Source organism: Passer domesticus, chromosome 24 (genome assembly GCF_036417665.1).
Source record: "Passer domesticus isolate bPasDom1 chromosome 24, bPasDom1.hap1, whole genome shotgun sequence".
NCBI classification, from domain to species: domain Eukaryota; kingdom Metazoa; phylum Chordata; class Aves; order Passeriformes; family Passeridae; genus Passer; species Passer domesticus.
The window spans coordinates 4743597-4760021 of NC_087497.1; the positions used below are offsets into that span (position 1 = coordinate 4743597).

A 16425-nucleotide genomic window follows, 5' to 3' on the forward strand; every position below is an offset into this window, starting at 1 on the left:
CTGTGCCCAGGCTGTGCCCAGCTGTCCCCAGCCCTGTCCCCAGCCCTGTCCCCAGCTGTCCCCAGCTGTGCCCAGCCCATCCCCATCCCTGTCCCCAGCCCCATCCCCAGCCCTGTCCCCAGCCTGTCCCCAGCCCTGTCCCAGCCCCGTCCACAGCCCTGTCCCCAGGCTGCCCCCGGACCATCCCCAGCCTGTCCCCAGCCTGTCCCCATCCCATCCCATCCCATCCCATCCCATCCCATCCCATCCCATCCCATCCCATCCCATCCCATCCCATCCCATCCATCCCATCCCCAGCCCATCCCCATCCCTGTCCCCAGCCTGTCCCCAGCCCATCCCCAGCCTGTCACCAAGGGATGCTGCTCGGGCCGGCTCTGAGGCCCTCTGGTTGGGGACACGGTGACCCTGGGCTCCCTGTGACCCTGGGACTGACGGGGGAGTCGCAGCTCTGATCCCGGGGGATCCCGGCCGTGATCTGGGGCCATCCCAGCGCCATTCCTGGGGAGATCCCGTTCACATCCCAGCCGTGATCCCAGATCTGTGATGGGGTGGGATCCCAGCCTTGCCTCTGGAGGAATCCCAAACGAATTCCTGTGGTCTCGTGGGGATTCCAGCCCTACTCGGGCTGCCCCCAGCCCTGCTCTTGGATCATGCCTGGAATTCCTGGGAAGCCCAGACCTCCATCCCAGCCCTGCTCCTGGAGGGATCTCGGTCCTGCTGCCAGGGGAATCCCAGCCCGCATTTTGTGGGGTCGCCACCCCATTCCCGGGCTGATCCAGGCTGAGCTCCCGGGGAATTCCAGCCCCATTCCCGGGCAGGTCCCGGCTGAGCTCCTGGGTTATTCCATCCTCATTCCCGGGCTGATCCCGGCGCTATTCCCGCCCGGTGGGCCCCACCCCTCCCGGGCGCCGTTGCCGCTTTAAGGCCCCCTCGGGCGCGCGCTTCCCGCGCGTCACCGCTCTGCCTGCGCCCCGCCCAGGGGGCGTGGTCACCGCCCACCGTACCCAATGTGTGACTATCATTCCTGTGACGTCATCTGGGCGTGGCCGGGGCGGAAGACTCGCTATGGCGTACCCGGGGCAGGTGCGGGAATGGGTCCGGGACCGGGACCGGGACGAGGACCAGGAGCGGCAGCGGGGAACTGGGACTGGGAATGGGACTGGAACCGGGAGCGGAGGAGTGGGAGCGGCGGCAGGGAGCCGGACCGGGACCGGGGGACGGGGAATGAGGACCGGGGGACGGGACCGGAGAGGCAGCGGAGAGTGGGACCGGGGAGCGGGACCGGAACCCGGAGCGGCGCCGGGGACCAGGGACAGGGGTCGGGACTGTGACCGGGATCCGGACTGTGACCGGGAGCGGGGTCGGGACTGGGACCGGGATCCGGACTGTGACCGGGAGCGGGATCGGGAGCGCGACTGTGACCGGGATCGCACCGGGGGCCGGTCCGGGGCAGGGACTCCAGGGTGAGCGACTCCAGGTCCGTCCCGTGCCCATCCCGGTGCCCGCCTCTCACCGGCTGTCCCCTCCCCAGGGCTACCCCGGCGCAGGAATGCCCCCCCCGGTCGGCCCCTACCCCGGGGCTCCCTACGGCGGGGGGCCACCCCCGGGACCCTACGGGCAGCCCCCGCCCGGGGGTCCCTACGGCAGCCCCCAGCCCGGGCCCTACGGCGGGCCGGCCCCGGGAGGTGAGTCTGGGGTCCGCGGTACCCGGGACAGAGATGGGGAGCGATGGGGTGCCCACCCCGGTGTGCGGGTGGGGGTTGAGGGGGTCCCCGGCTCAGCAGAAGCCACGACGAGAATGAAATTCCCGGTTTATTATTTTGAAATCCTGGAGGAGGAGGAGGAGGAGAAGAAGGAAGAGGAGGAGGGAAAAGAAGAAAGAGGAGGAAGAGGAAGTGCCAGGCAGCCCTAAAACTTTCACCCCACAGCCGTCTCCCGGTGGTGCCGGGTTTGTGGGGCAGCACCGGGGCTCCCTCTCCATCCCGGGGCTCCCCCGGGCTCTGGTTCCCAGCCCATTCCCGCTCCGTGCCCATCCCAGCCCTGCCTGCCCCGTTCTCCCGGGATTTTGCCGGGCTGTAAAACCCGTGGGAGGAGAAGCTCTGCCCGGCCCTGGGAGCCACCCCCAGCCCGTGGCCCGGCCGAGGGGAAGGTGGCAGCTCCGATGGCCTCTCCCCGCGCAGGGAATGCCCCCCCAGGGGTGGATCCCGAGGCGTTTTCCTGGTTCCAGACGGTGGATACGGATCACAGCGGGTTCATCTCCATCAAGGAGCTGAAGCAGGCTCTGGTCAACAACAACTGGTCCTCGTTCAACGATGAGACCTGTCTGCTGATGATCAGTGAGTTTGGGATCTCCTTCCCCCTTCTAATGTGGTTTGGTTGGATTTGGGGTGAAGCCCATCCTGGCAGAATTCCCCTTTTCCCCGGCATCGCTCCCGGCTGGAGCCAGAGCTGGGCAAACCAGGCAGCTCCCAGCGGTGCAGGACGTGAGTGAAGGGCCCAAAATCCTGCTTGGGAAAGGAAATCCCAGCTCTGCACAAGCCCCAGACCCCAGAAGGACAGGGAGGAAAGGGAGGAAAGCCCAAAAAATGCAGAGACTGACCCCAAGCTTGCCCCAGCCTCAGCTTCTGGCGCCTTTTCTTACCAGCCTTGAGTGGTCCCAGTCGGCCGCAGTCCTGGTGAGGGGGATTTTTGGGGTCAGAGCAGGACTCCAGGGAGCCGTGGCGTGGATCCTGAGCTCCCTGGAAGTTTCTGCAGCTTTCCCACTCCTCCCTGCCCTGTTGCTGCTCCTCCCTGCCCAGACATGTTTGACAAGACGCGGTCGGGGCGCATCGACGTCTACGGCTTCTCCGCCCTGCTGCGCTTCATCCAGCAGTGGAGGAGCCTCTTCCAGCAGTATGACCGGGATCAGTCCGGCTCCATCAGCTTCAGCGAGCTCCAGCAAGGTGGGTGAGGGCCACGGCCACCAGCCTGGCCCGTGCTGACCCCCCCACAGCCACTCTGTTCCCAGCTGGAAACTGGAATTCCTCCTGGAGTTGTCCCTGCATCAGGGCTGGGGGGGCTCTGAGATCCTGGGATGCTTCCTTGGGAATTATCCACGGGATAAACCAGGAGCTTCGCAGGGGACAGGAGGTGATGAGCTGCAGCAGGGGTGGGGCACAGAGTTCCTTCAGGAAGCCCACTCAACGATGAGTGGCTGGAACCTGTTTTTTTTGGGAGGAGCTCCTGGGTGTGTGTAAAAGGGAAAAATGCCTGGAATTTGTGGTTTGATTCCTCTGGAGTGCCCTGCCCGTGCACACCCTGAGTGGGAAGTGTGGGAGTGGGAGATGGGGTGTGTGGGACGTGGGGGAGGAGCACACAGCCACTCCCCCTCCCTTTGGGAAGGTTCAATCCCACTTTTCCTTGCTCCCAGCTTTCTCCCAGATGGGCTACAACCTGAGCCCCCAGTTCAGCCAGCTGCTGCTGGCCCGGTACGCCCAGCGTCCCCCCAATCCCAATCCCAGTATCCAGCTGGACCGGTTCATCCACATCTGCATGCAGCTGCAGAGCCTCACCGACGCCTTCCGGGAGAAGGACACGGCCATGGTGGGAAACGTCCGCCTCAGCTACGAGGATTTCCTCACCATGGTGGTGACCCGCATGCTCTGACACCCCCACTCCAAAGGCTGGCAGTTCTGGAGCTCTCCAGGAGCTTCAGCCATCCTCATCTTCCTCGCTGGATGTGGCTGAGCCCCTCTGAGAGTTCCCCTCCGGGGCCAAATTTCCAGCTTGATCCACCCCAAATCCTGCTGGGGTTTTCCTGGCTTGGATTCCTTGTGTCCGATCTGTGGGAGTCACGCCAAACTGGGACGGCCAAAGCAGCTTAGATCCCGTGCCAGCCCCAAATTCCAGCTTCATCCCGAGGTGCCTGCAGCAGGACATCCCCGTTTTGGGGAGGAAAAGCTGAGCCTTGGGTTCGGAAGCAGCAGGAAAGGGGAAAAGAGAGGACAAAGCTCCTTCCTTCCCTCCCTGAGTGCCCTGGGAGCACATCCCACCCTGGGAATGCTTTCCTGGGGGTCTCATCCCTGTTTTTCCGGGGGCTGCTGGAATGGGATGTGCTGCTGCAGCCCCATGGGATCGTCCCCTCGCTGTTGCCAATCCTGAAGCCAAATCCTGACAAAGTTTAGAGCTCAGTTTTTCCAGCTTTGGAATAAAACGTGTTGTGCTCCGGCTGCTCTGTGGTCTCTGTGTCCAGGGGAGGCTCCAGGGGACATCAGGTGCCTCCTGTCCCCTGTGGTGGCACCAGGGGACACGTCCCAGGGCTGGACACCATTCCCTAAAATCAATTCTTAGGAATTCCATGTCCAAATATAGAAAATAAGGGATTGGGGGGGCTCCTGAGGCACAGAAAAATCCCATCAGTGCCGGAGTTTTCTTCCCAAGTGATGAGCCTGGAGTTTACCCTGAGGAATCTCCAAAGATTTGGAGGAATTCTTAGGGAATGAAAGGTTAAAAGGTCTGAGATCAGAAGGAAGAGCCCGGGCTCGGTGTTTTCCTGCCCCGGGCAGGACTGGCTGTTCCCAACCATCCCCGAGCATTCCGAGGATATTTTCCCCTGAGCACTTCCAATATTTCTGTTGAGTCAGAGCTCAGCCCTGCTTGGGCTTGAGGCAGAGAGGATAGGGCTGTAAATACATATATAAATATATATTTTATAGATGTATTCTATGTATGTTATACACACGTGTATGTATTTTATATATATATATATATATATATAAAATACATATAAATATATTTTAAAATACATACCTGCATGATATATATTTTTATATATTTATATATATTTATATATATTTACAGATATACACACATACAGGTGTGTAGGTACATATATATGTATATGTGTGTGTGTATATATATATACCCTATACACAGTGGTGTACATATATATACATATATATATATAGGTGTGTACACATGCATATTTTCACATAAATATATATATATACACAGGCTTTATATATATATACATGTATATAGATACACATAAACACATTAAAAACTTGACATGTATATATACATATGTAAATATATATAGGCATGTGTTTATATATACACGTGTTTATATAAATACAAAGACACATGTTTTATATATAATAAATATAATATATATAATATATAGTATATAATATATTAAATATAGTATATAAATTATATATAATATATAATTTAGATATATTATATATTATATATTATACATTATATATTATATATTATATATTATAAATATATTAAACTGGTGTGGTTACATGTACATATATACACATATAATAATATATACTGGGTGGTTTTTGCATATATATATATATAAATATACAGGTATATATATACACATTAATATAGACATATATATATTGATATAGATATAGATATATATAAGGGGTGGTGTTCATGTCTGAAAACAAACAGGCACTGTATATATAAATATATAGATTTACACATATAAAGACATATCTATACGCATTTATATCTCTATATATACCTAATAGAGATATTTTTGCATATTTTTTTTTAAATGTAAATATATATGCACCCATCCCTGCAGTTTCGGGCAGCGAGCACCAGGTGGCAGCGCCCTCCACCCTGCGAGTGTCGCCCTGCAGGGGGGACCGAGGGAGGGGACATGGGAAGGGACAGGGCGACAACAGCCCCAGCGCCACCCCAGGGACACGGGGGCTGTGGGGACACGCGGGGATGGGGTGGCACATCTCCCTGTGGTGGCGCTCGGGGTGGCACATTGGCCGCGGTGGCACACGCAGCCGCACGGTGGCTGTGGTGGCAATACCCGGGTGCGGTGGCACAGCTGGCTGTGGTGCCACAGGTGGCCGTGGTGACCCCCCTGGCCGCGGTGGCACAGGTGACCATGGTGACACAGGTGGCCGTGGTGGCACAGGTGGCCATGGTGGCACAGGTGGCCGTGGTGACCCCCCTGGCCGTGGTGGCCCCCCTGGCCGCGGTGACACAGGTGGCCGTGGTGGCACAGGTGGCCCTGGTGACCCCCCCGGCCGTGGTGGCCCCCCTGGCCGCGGTGGCACAGGTGGCCCTGGTGACCCCCCCGGCCGTGGTGGCCCCCCTGGCCGCGGTGGTGGCCCTGGTGGCCCGAGTGGCTGCGCGTGCCCGCGGCGTGTCCAGCGCTGGCCGCGGTGACCGGAGCGGCGGGGCCGGAAGGTGGACAATGAGCGGGGCCTTATCTCACCCCCCCAGCCCTTCCCGAGGCCACCCTGGGCCCCCCAGGCGGGGGTGACAGGGGCCACGTGTCCCCCTCGGCGCACCAAGTCCACCCTCCGAGCTCTGAGGCTTCCGTAACTTTATTTACAAACAGTAAAAAGCAAAATAAATACAAAAAGTCTTAAAAGTACAGCCCTTGGGTTGGGGGGGGGGAGGTCCTGGGCTGTGCTGGCTGCGTGCACCCCATTGTGGCCCCCCCAGGACGGGGACACCACGGGGCTGAGCCCTCCCTTGTCCCTGCTGTCCCCCGGGGGGGGGTGGCAGGGCCATAGCACCATAGGGACAGGCTGGGGGGGGGGACGGTGGGGACCCCATCCTGGCGACACCCAGCCCTGGGGGCTCAGGGGACCCCCCCGCTGGGTTATTTCACCCCCCACCTCCAGAACTGCCCTGCTTGGGGGGGGGGGGGCAGGACGGGAGGGGCAGGAATATGGGGGTCCCCCCAATTGGGAAAAGGGGGGACATCCCACAGCCCCAGCCGGGATGGGGCGGGGTGCAGCTGCCTTTGAAGAGCCCCCCGCCACCACCGCAGCCCAGCCGAGCCCGGGGCGGGGGGATTAGCGGGTAAATCCCATGGGAGACGCGAGCAGCCCCCGGGGCACCCCCGCCTCGCACGCCCCACTGCCCCCAGCCGCTGTGTCAGCACAGCGGGGACACGCAGCCCCCCGGCCAGGGGACACAGGGGACAGCGCTGGGGACAGGGACAGCGGGGGGCTCACTTGTGGGGCATGTCCTCCATGCTGACGCGGCCCCAGACCCCCACCACGAAAGTCTCCACCTCGCACTCGTTGACGCCGCGGGCGATGCGAAAGTGGCCGCCCTCGCCCCACGCCGTGCCCCACGAGTTGGCCGCCGTCTGCAGAGGGGACAGGGGACACGCTCAGCGCGGTGAGCCCCGCCCCACAAAGCCAAGGCGGACCCCACGTGGGCGAGGGGAAGCGGCAGCACCCTGTGGCTGAGCCCCCCTCCCCAAACTCACCCAGTATTTTTGGGTCTGGCCATCAGGCAGCTGCTCCTCTCCCCACCTGCAGAGAGAGGGGACAGTGAGGGGGGGTCCCCAAGCACCCCCAGACTCTGGGGTCCCCAAGCACCCCCAGACTCCGGGAGAGGGGCTGACCCTGCTCATTTCCTGCCCCCGGCACCTCCCCAGGGCCAGGCCGAGGTTGGGACATCCGCTCCCGGAATAGGGGCAGGAATATTTAGCCACGGCAGGAGGAAGGAAACACCGGCACAGGGCAGATCCCCCCCCGGCCCGGGGGTCTGCACCTCCAAACCCCCCTCCCCTCCTCCTGTGTGCTGAGCACCGCACTCGTGCCGCCTGTGCCACCATTCCCCTCTCTGCCTCCTCTCCCAGCTCGGGGTCACCCAAAGGGAACATTTTTCGCACCCTGACCAACGCTGTGAGCCCCCCCCAGGCCACCCCCACCCTTACCCGGTGATTTTCACCGAGTGGGTCCCGTGTCTCTGGTGCTTCGGCCCCTTCCCCTCGGCCACGGGCGTGTGCCGGTAGATCCCGCTCTTGTACATGAAGAAATCCTCGTGCACCTCCAGGATGGCTGCGGGGAGGGCGACAGGCTTTGGGGACACCGCCGCTGTGGCGAGGGAAGGGCTCCGCGTCCCCCCGGGCGCGGGGGCACCGCGTTCCCAGCGGGAGGGAGGGAAGGCGGCAGCCGGATCCTCCCCGGGGCCACGCAACAGCACTCCGAGGCGGTTTCAAAAAGCGAGAATAAAGTTAAACAAACGCAGCTGCCAAGACGGTGATTAAATCTCAGGAGTTAATGAGCAACCCGGTGCCCGCTGGGGTGGGCAGCGTGACGGGCACCGGGGCAGCGCTGCCCGGGCACGCACGGGGAGCAGCTGAGGGGGGTTCTGGCTGCCACGACGGCTCCCCCAGCACGGACAGAGCGGTTTTCCCCCCCCTTACTTTGTTCCCCCAACCTTTTGGGGCGCACAGAGGGGTGCCCCCGCCAGCTCTGTACCTTGCACGGGGCCGTTCTCCAGCAGCTCCTTCATGATCTCCTTCTCCTGCAAGCACAGAGCAGTGTGGCAGCGGGTGGCAGAGGGTGGCAGCGGGGCCGGGACCCCCGGCTCTGCCCTCCCCACCCCCAGGGATGCAGCAGAGCTGCTCCAGCACCCACAGGCGGCTGCTGCGGAGGTGCCGGGCGGAGCAGCCGCTCCCCGCGGGCTCCGCAGCGGGGTTTTCCCAGCCGCATTCCCAGCCTCGGTTCTCCCAGGTAAAGCAGCCCGAGCCAAGCCCCTTCCCGCTCCCGCTGCGCCCCCGGCCCGGCGCTCACGCTGGAGGAGAGGCGGTAGGCGGGGGTGGACTGGTAGATCTCGTTGGAGTGGGTCTGGGGGTTGGGGCAGCGCGCTGTCGCCTGTCGCTTGCCCCGGCCCGTGGAGCGGCTGTGCATCATGCAGGGCGGAGCGGCCGGCTGGCTCTGCTGGCTCGTGAACGGGTAGCACTCGTCTGTCACCACCCTGCAGGGACAGCGGGGTAGGAGGGGAAGGACCGGCTCCATCCTCATCCCAAAACCCACTCCCAGCCCCATTCCAAACCAAACTTCCTGCTCCATCCCAATCCCATCCACATTCCGAACCCACTCTCCATCCCCACACCAAATCCCTCTTCCATTCCCATCCCAAACCCCACTCTCATCCCCGTCCCAATCCCCACTTCCATCTTCACCCCAAACCCAACTCCCATCCCCAATCCCAAATCCCACTGTCCATCCCTGTCCCAAAGTCCATTCCCATCCCAATCCCAAATCCCACTGTCCATCCTGCCCTTGCAGTCCTCCCATCCCACCCCATTATCCCATCCTATTCCCGTTCCATTGTGTTCCACCCCATCCAATTCTGTCCCATTCCCACATCATCTTGTCCCATATCATCTTGTCCTATATTGTCCTGTCCCATCCCATCCCATCCTATCCCATCTGACTCTGTCCCATTCCCATTTCATCTTGTCCCATAACACCCTGCCCCATTCCATTCCATTCCATTCCATTCCATTCCATTCCATTCCACCCCATCCCATCCCATCCCATGGATCCCATTGAATCCCATTATCCCATCCCATCCTATGGATCCCACCCCATCCCATGGATCCCACTGAATCCCATTATCCCATCCCATCCATTATCCCATCCATTATCCCATCCATTATCCCATCCCATCTCATGGATCCCACCTCATTCCATGGATCCCGTTGAATCCCATCATCCCATCCCATCCCATCCATTATCCCATCCCATTATCCCATGGATCCCAATCCATCCCATCCCAACGCACCCCACCCCATCCGCTCCCATCCCATCCATTATCCCATCCCACCCCATGGATCCCATCCCATCCCATGGATCCCATCCCATCCCATCCCATGGATCCCAATCCATCCCACCCCATGATCCCCTGATCCCCTGATCCCCATGTCCCCCCGCGCTCACCCCCTCCTGCGCAGGTACCACCAGGCTCCGTCCAGCCGCCCCCCGCTGCAGCCGCGCTGGTTGCGGGTGTCGCAGGACAGGAGGTTTTGCGGGGACAGCGCGGGGGTCATGTGTCCCATGGAGTGGATGGAGATGCGGTCCGAGGCCACGGCTGGGGAGGAGCGGCGGGTCAGGGCGAGGTGCCCTGTCCCTGTGTCCCCATGTGTGTCCCCATGTGTGTCCCCATGTCCCCAGCGCTCACCGGCCGTGGAGAAGGCCCAGGAGCCGGCGCAGTTCCCCTGGTCCAGGGGCTCGTGGATCATCCCCGGCCACTTCGCGGCGGCGTCGAAGTGACGCGGCAGCACCTCGTTGGAGTCCATGTTCATCTGCAGGGCAGAGCGGGGGGCTCAGCCCACCGGGACCCCCCAGCTCCTCCTGCCACCCCAGCCATCCTTTGGGATGGTCCCCAGCCAGCTCTAATGTCCCCAGCCCCACTGTGTGACCCCTGCTCCTCCTCCTGCCACCCCAGCCATCCTCTGAGATTGTCCCCAGCCAGCTCTAGTGCCCCCAGCCCCACTGTGGGACACCCACCAGCTCCTCCTGCCACCCCAGCCATCCTTTGGGATGGTCCCCAGCCAGCTTTGGTGTCCCCCAGCCACCCCAGGCATCCTCTGAGCAGTGTCCTCAGCCAGCTCTAGTGTCCCCAGCCCCACTATGGGACCCCCCACCCCCGGCTCCTCCTGCCACCCCAGCCATCCTTTGGGACCATCCCCAGCCAGCTTTGGTGTCCCCAGCCCCACTGTGGGACACCCCCAGCTCCCCCAGCCACTCCAGCCATCCTCTGAGATGGTCCCCACCCAGGTTTTGTGTCCCCCCAGCCTCATTGTGAGACCCCTCAGGACAGGGACATCACCCTGAGCGACAAAAGATTTGGGTTCTCCTTTAACCCAGAAAGGCCCCACCCCTCAATTTCCCCTAAATTTGGGCTCCACAGCCCCAGCAGCTCCTTAGACAACACCAGCAGCGAGTGTCCCACCCCGGAGCCCAGCCGGGCCCTCGGTGGCCCCCCCGAGGGCACAGCTCTGGTGACACAGCTCCTCGCGGTGGCCTCCGGCCCTGCCTTTCCTCCCTGGAGCGGGGACGGTGCCCCCGCCCCGACCTTCCTGGGGAGGACACGGCCACGACTGCCCGGTTCTCCAGCGCAGGAAGCGCCTCTAAAATTAACCCCGAGGCTCCGGAGCGTGCACCAAGCTCTGCCAGCACCCCAGGGACCCCCGGGGGGTGCCCACCCTGGGTTTGGGTGCGGGCAGAGGCAAAGAGAGGGAGCAGGCGGCTCTGCTGAGTCAGCAGCGCCGGGGCCGCCGTTCCGATGGGAAACGAGCACGGAGGAGAGGGGGAAAAAACAACACTGGCAGCCCGGGGATTGTCCGGGGGAATTTGCTGAGCTGCTGTCTCCAAACACCAGGGCTGCCCTGCCTCCCCCCACTCCGGGAGCCCCTTCCCAGCCATGGGGAATCACGGGGCGTGCCTCAGTTTCCCCCCCGGGGGGACTCACGTGCATCTCGTTCATGTTCATGACGGTGGGAGAGGGGCGGAAGGTGCCCAGGCGGTGCCGGATCCCGTCCTCCAGGGTCATCCCCCAGAACTGGCTGTAGTTGGCGGCTCTCCAGCTGCGTGGCAAGAGGGGACGCGGCTCGGGGGTCACCCCAAAAAGCACCGAGGGGTGAGGCACCCCTCACAGCCTCGCGGGGCCCGCTCCTCACCCGAAATTGCCCCTGTTGACGGCGTCGATCAGCTCCCCGTCCATCAGGCAGGCGTGGTCCTCGCACTGCCACTGCCCGCCGGGCCCGCAGGTGCTGCGGAGGGGACACTCGCTGGGAATTGATGTCCCCAGGGTGACCAGGGGACCCTGAGCGGGCGCTGCCCCTCCCAAACTGGGCAGGCAGCGAGGGGCGAGGGGCTGCTTCTGTCAGGGGTCACCAGGGCTTGGCACCTTACAGCGGGGTGAAGCCGTGGGTGACCCTCTGGGTGACCCTGGGTGGCCTTTGGGTGACCCTGGGTGGCCTTTGGGTGACCCTGGGAGCTGTCCCCCCCCCTTGCCCCAGCCCCCGCAGGAGCCCCGAGGGCAGCCAGGCCATGGGACAGAAAATCAGCTGAAAAGCTGCCAGGGCTGCAGACATCAGAGAGGGGCTTGGACAGCAGCCCGGGCCCGGGGGTCGGGGCTGGGTGTCCCCGTGGGTGACCCACAGTGACCAGGTCACTCCATGGGGACAGCCGGGCCGGGGGGGGCTCTGGGGGTGTGGCGGGTCCCCTGGGGAGCCCCGGGCTGTGCTCCCCCCGTGCAGTGAGCAATGCTTGGCATGCTCCTCCTGCCTGCACATTTCCCTTTTATGGAGCTGAGCGCGGCCGTGTCCCGCCAGACCCCCCCACCCCGATCCCGCCGGCAGCACCTGGATTCCAGCCTTCCCCCATCCATCCCCGAGCGCTCCCGGCGCTCTGTGTGACACCTGGGGACTTGGGAGCACCTCAGGGTGCCGCCAGATGGGTGCCCACAGCCTGTGTCGCCCCGGCATGGGTTTTGTCCCCTGCCACCCCCCCCCCCCCCCCAGCGGGACCCCAGGGGACAGGGGTGACGCTGCAGAAATTCCTGTTCTCCAGGCACCTCGTATGGGGGAGGAGGGGTTTGGAAGGGAAGATTTGCCCCCTCCCCGGTGCTGGTGGGTCCGAGACGCTCCCCCGGCAGCAGAGATGCCACATCCACCTGCGTGCCTTGGGGACAATGACATTCTCCCGGGAGCGGGGACACCCTCCATCCCTGAGCGCTCCGTGCCACCATCCCGGAGCAACTCCAGGCTGCCCCAGAGCTGTGGGGAGGCTCGGGCTGGCTTTTCACCCGCAGCCCCGGCGCACACACATGTTCCCACACGTGCCCCTGCCCTCGCACACGCCCCAGACGCTGCCTTTGATTTCCGCTTATCTGCCGCATCGCCCCTGCGGCTGCGATCCTCGTCTGCAGCAGCTCCGCGCCGGCAGGCTCCCCAATCCCCCACCTCCGCATGCCAGTAATACCAGTGCGGTAACGCCAGTATTCCCAGCGAATTCCCAGCGAGCTGCGGGAGCTGCCCAGCGGGCACGGCCGGGCTCTGCCCGCTGGCACGGAACTGCCCGAGCGTCCCGTCAGGCTTGGGCAAGCTGGGCTGGGGCCAGCGTGGCCAAAACCCCGCTGGGCAGCGCCGGGGCGAGCGGCTCCCACGCAGGCATGCGCTGAAACTTGGGAGCGGCTCAAGGCCCTTAGCTCCGAATTTTTGGAACAAAGGCATTTTGGCAGCGGCTCCCGCCACCCAGCTCGGGCCTCGCTCTGAGGTTTCCAGGAGCCCGCGGGATCGCGACACCTTCCTGTGGTGACACGCTGGTGACATGCCGCAGGTGCCACAGAGCACGCACTCACCACAGGTTGCAGTTCTCCCGGTACGTGGCTCCCATGGGATAATTGCGTCCTGCACGGGCACAGCCTGCGTGGGAATGGGAATGGGAGAGCCCCTGGTGAGTTCTGGGGTCCCACCAGCCCCCCAAATTCCCGGGAGTGCAAGCAGAAGGGGAAACCAACGCGGTTCTTAAATCCAGGCCGGTGCCCGGCTGCACCTTGGCACCCCAAAGTTCTGCTGGGGGTCAGTGGGAGGGAGCGGGGCTGGCTCGGCGCCGGGAGGGTTAAATGTGCTCAGCCTGGCGGGACAGGGATAAAGGGGCCGGTTGTGCCCGGGAGCTGGCTCTGCTCCGCAGGGACTTGTGAGAGAGCCTTGTGCCGGCAGCCGGGGGCTGCCCGTGCCCCCTCCTCGCCCCCCGCCGCCCCAGCTGCCGCCAGGGTTAAGCCAGGGCCAGCATCTGCCTGCCCCAGCCGTGACCGGGCAAGCTGGGATGCAGTCCCCGCACGTCCCCTCACGTCCCTGCTCTGCCCGCAGGCGCTGCTGGATCCGGCTCTGGGGTCACTGGCTGCTCCCACACCTCCTTTTCTGGGAGTCCATCCCCACCCCGGACACTCTGCAGGAGCTCCCCCAGCTCTGAGGGGTCCGCAGCAGCTCTGCGGCGAGGGCAGGACCGCGGGGTGGCACATCCATCACCCCGAGCTGCAGCAGCAGCATCACCCCAGGGCTGCAGCATCACCCCAGGGCTGCAGCATCACCCCAGGGCTGCAGCCCCCCCGGCGCCTCACCTGCGGCTTTGGGGAACGGCGCCGGGATGCCCAGGCAGTACTCCCAGAAGTCGGGGCAGCAGTCGGACACGGTGCGGTTGCAGAAGAGGTCGCAGTAGCAGAGGGTGTCGTGGTAGGGCACGGTGCAGGCGTCGTCGCGGCCGTGGCAGCACACGTCCCCGCGCTGGCAGTACGAGCCGCCCGCGTCGTACACGCCGTGCTCGTACAAACCCGGGCCCAGCTCCCGGCGGGTGCGGACCCGCGAGGACAGGGCCACCTGGGCCACCTGGGCCACCAGCCAGAGGCACAGCAGGCCCCGCATGTCCCCGCTCATGTCCCCACGCCTGCGGAGGGAGGGCGGTGAGGGCACGCCGGCCGCACCGCGGGGTGGGCGCTGCTCCCACCCTGCGCTCCCCCGGCTCCTCAAAACATTCCGGTTTTGTAACTCCCCTTGTGACCGCGCAGCTCAAGCTCCAAAACACCCTTTCCCCCCAGCTCCGCACATCCCGGCCTCGAGGGGCCCCGTGCCCGCCCGCGCCTTCACCACCGGCCCCAAAACCACCCCCCAGGGGAAGGGGCTCCCCGGGACACTCGGGGGGCTGCCCGGGGCCCGTTCCCAAAGCCACCCCCAGTCCCCACCGCGGGCAGTGCCATCAGCTGCCAGGTCTCAGCCCGCGGGGCCCAGGGGGGCGATGGGGACCCCAAAAGGGGCCGCTGGGGACAATCCGGGGGCACACGGGGCAGGACCCCCTCCTGCCGGCTCCCTCCCGCGGCCGTGCCCACCCCGCCTGCGGCGTGGGGACTCCCGGGACCCCCACAAAGCGGGGAGGGTGGCCCGGGACCCCACGGGGACCCCACGGGGTGGAATCCCTTCCCCGTTCCCTGCCGTACCTGCCGCGCAGAGACCCCGGGAGAGGAGTGGGGGGTGCGGTGCTGGGATCCCTCACGGAACTCACGGGGCGGGACCCCCCCAGCCCCACCCCGGCCCCCCCGAGCCCGTGCCGTACCTGCCGCGCCCGCCGCTCCGCCGCCGCCGGCCCCGCCGCTCCGCTCCGCTCCGCTCCTTATAGCCGCGCCCCGGCCGGGGGGAGCGGGGAGGCGCCGGGGCAGCCGCCACCGGCCCGGGGCGGGGCGCAGCGGGGCGGGGGTCGGGCCTGGGGCTGTGCAGAGGAGCCCCGAACTTGTGGCCCCCAACTTGTCCCCGCGGGGTCGGGGTGTCCCCGGCTCCCGATCCCCTCCCGGTGCCCCCCGGCGCTGCCCTCGCCCCATGCGGGGGTCTCGGCAATCGGGCCAGCACCCCCTGCTCCATGCAGGGGGAGCCGTCCTGGGGGGTTTCCCCATTCCCCAGGTGTGCCGAGGGGAGGGGAGGGGGCTGCATTCCTCCCGCTCCCAGGGGTACAGCTGAGACAGGGGCAGCGCAGCCCAGGGCATGGAGCTGCTGTCACTTGGATCCAGCGCGGCTGTCAGGGGGACACTGCCCGCCCAGCCACGCGCTCAGGGACCACAACAGGGGGGTTTGGCCGCCCCCCAGACCCCGGTGCCCCCGCGGCACCGGCACCTGCTGCGGGAGCTCAGCCGCCCCCGCGGGGCTCCGGCTGTCCCTGCCCGGCCGGGAGCATCTCCAAAGGATTCCTGGAGGATGCCTCGCTGCAGCCAGGACGGGAGCAGCGCGGGGTTCCCCGCACGGCCCCGGGCCAGGGGCTCCCGGCTGAGCCCACGGCGGGGATGCCGCGGCCAGGGCGGGCTCCACTCCGGGCAAGTGGGGAGCAGCAAATCCCGCCGGGCACGGGGGCTGCCTGCTCCCCGGGGTGCTCTGGGCGCCTGAAGCGGGGTCCTGCGGAGCCCCCTCCGCAGGGAGCCCCTCTTCCAAGAGCTCTTGGAAGGGCCTTTTCCTGTGAGCGCGTCCTTGGGCAGCGCGGAGCTGGAGGCTGGAGCGCCGCAGGAAGGAACTGAGTCCAGCCCAGCCCGACTGTCTCCAGCGTGACTGGATTCCACAGTGAGTCACGAATTCCCCCAAGACCCCCAGAGAACAAAGCAAAGCCACTGGCACAAAGGACATCCCCGGCCGCTGCTCTGTGTCCTTGTGCCCCCGGCAGCTCCCTGACAGCTCAGAGGAGCCGTGGGGTGCCGCGGGAGCAGCTGACCGTTCCCGTAACAACCCTGTCCCCCTGCCAGCTGATAAGAGGCGCTGCGCGGAGGCGGCAGCGGCGACAGTCCAAGTGTTTGGAGCATCCCCTCACCCCGTTCCTGCGGCTGGGCTCCGGCGGGACGCGGCCAGCTGGCCCTGCGAGGTCACAGCTCCCTCTGTGTCACTCTGACGCCGGCGTCTCCCCCTCCCTGCGCGTGTCCCCTCTGCGGGGAGTGGCAGCCTCGGCACACGTGGGGCCACCAAGGTGGAGGGGGACAAAGTCCTGCCGGGGCACCTTGGGCGCATGTGACGGCGGGAGGCAGAGCGGCGGGCTGGCACACAGCCCCTGCCCTGCCTGTGCCACCGCCCCGGCCGTGCCGGGGGAGGGACAAACTGCCAGGACCCCGTCCCCACCG

General features: G+C 64.4%; 2 protein-coding genes across 4 annotated transcripts; one reads left to right on the forward strand and one right to left on the reverse strand.

Moving 5' to 3' along the window:
- Window positions 1-975: 975 nt before the first annotated feature.
- On the forward strand, window positions 976-4206 carry PEF1 (penta-EF-hand domain containing 1). Its single transcript, XM_064398455.1, has 5 exons — window positions 976-1083; window positions 1532-1685; window positions 2181-2336; window positions 2799-2942; window positions 3410-4206. Exons 1-5 carry the CDS (start codon window positions 1066-1068, stop codon window positions 3643-3645), a joined length of 708 nt encoding a protein of 235 aa, XP_064254525.1. The 5' UTR covers window positions 976-1065; the 3' UTR covers window positions 3646-4206.
- A 2123-nt stretch (window positions 4207-6329) lies between these two features.
- Window positions 6330-16330, reverse strand: TINAGL1 (tubulointerstitial nephritis antigen like 1). 3 transcript variants are annotated; one of them, XM_064398461.1, is made up of 12 exons: window positions 16122-16330; window positions 13903-14225; window positions 13141-13204; window positions 11456-11548; window positions 11248-11362; window positions 9955-10078; window positions 9714-9864; window positions 8562-8745; window positions 8247-8292; window positions 7700-7823; window positions 7247-7292; window positions 6330-7123 (listed from the first exon to the last, which is right to left on the reverse strand). In XM_064398461.1, the coding sequence occupies exons 1-12, from the start codon at window positions 16313-16315 to the stop codon at window positions 6983-6985; spliced, it is 1605 nt and encodes a 534-aa protein (XP_064254531.1). In that variant the 5' UTR covers window positions 16316-16330; the 3' UTR covers window positions 6330-6982. The 3 variants fall into 3 exon arrangements, with proteins under 3 accessions (XP_064254531.1, XP_064254530.1, XP_064254532.1); XM_064398460.1 differs by lacking the exon at window positions 16122-16330 and adding an exon at window positions 14889-16032; XM_064398462.1 differs by lacking the exon at window positions 16122-16330 and adding an exon at window positions 14773-14797.
- Between the last annotated feature and the right edge of the window lie 95 nt (window positions 16331-16425).

What these genes read in the sequence shown, in the direction of transcription:
- PEF1 (XM_064398455.1), top strand. An exon ending in CGGCGGGCCGGCCCCGGGAG is followed by an intron (nt 1,686 to 2,180) that starts GTGAGTCTGGGG and finishes CTCCCCGCGCAG; the next exon opens with GGAATGCCCCCCCAGGGGTG. An exon ending in GACCTGTCTGCTGATGATCA is followed by an intron (nt 2,337 to 2,798) that starts GTGAGTTTGGGA and finishes CTCCCTGCCCAG; the next exon opens with ACATGTTTGACAAGACGCGG.
- TINAGL1 (XM_064398460.1), bottom strand. Translation starts at nt 15,259, where the DNA reads ATGCAGCCCCCTCCCCTCCCCTCGGCACACCTGGGGAATGGGGAAACC. An exon ending in GGAGAACGGCCCCGTGCAAG is followed by an intron (nt 7,824 to 8,246) that starts GTACAGAGCTGG and finishes CCCTCCCCGCAG; the next exon opens with CCATCCTGGAGGTGCACGAG. An exon ending in GCCAGACCCAAAAATACTGG is followed by an intron (nt 7,124 to 7,246) that starts GTGAGTTTGGGG and finishes TCCCCTCTGCAG; the next exon opens with ACGGCGGCCAACTCGTGGGG.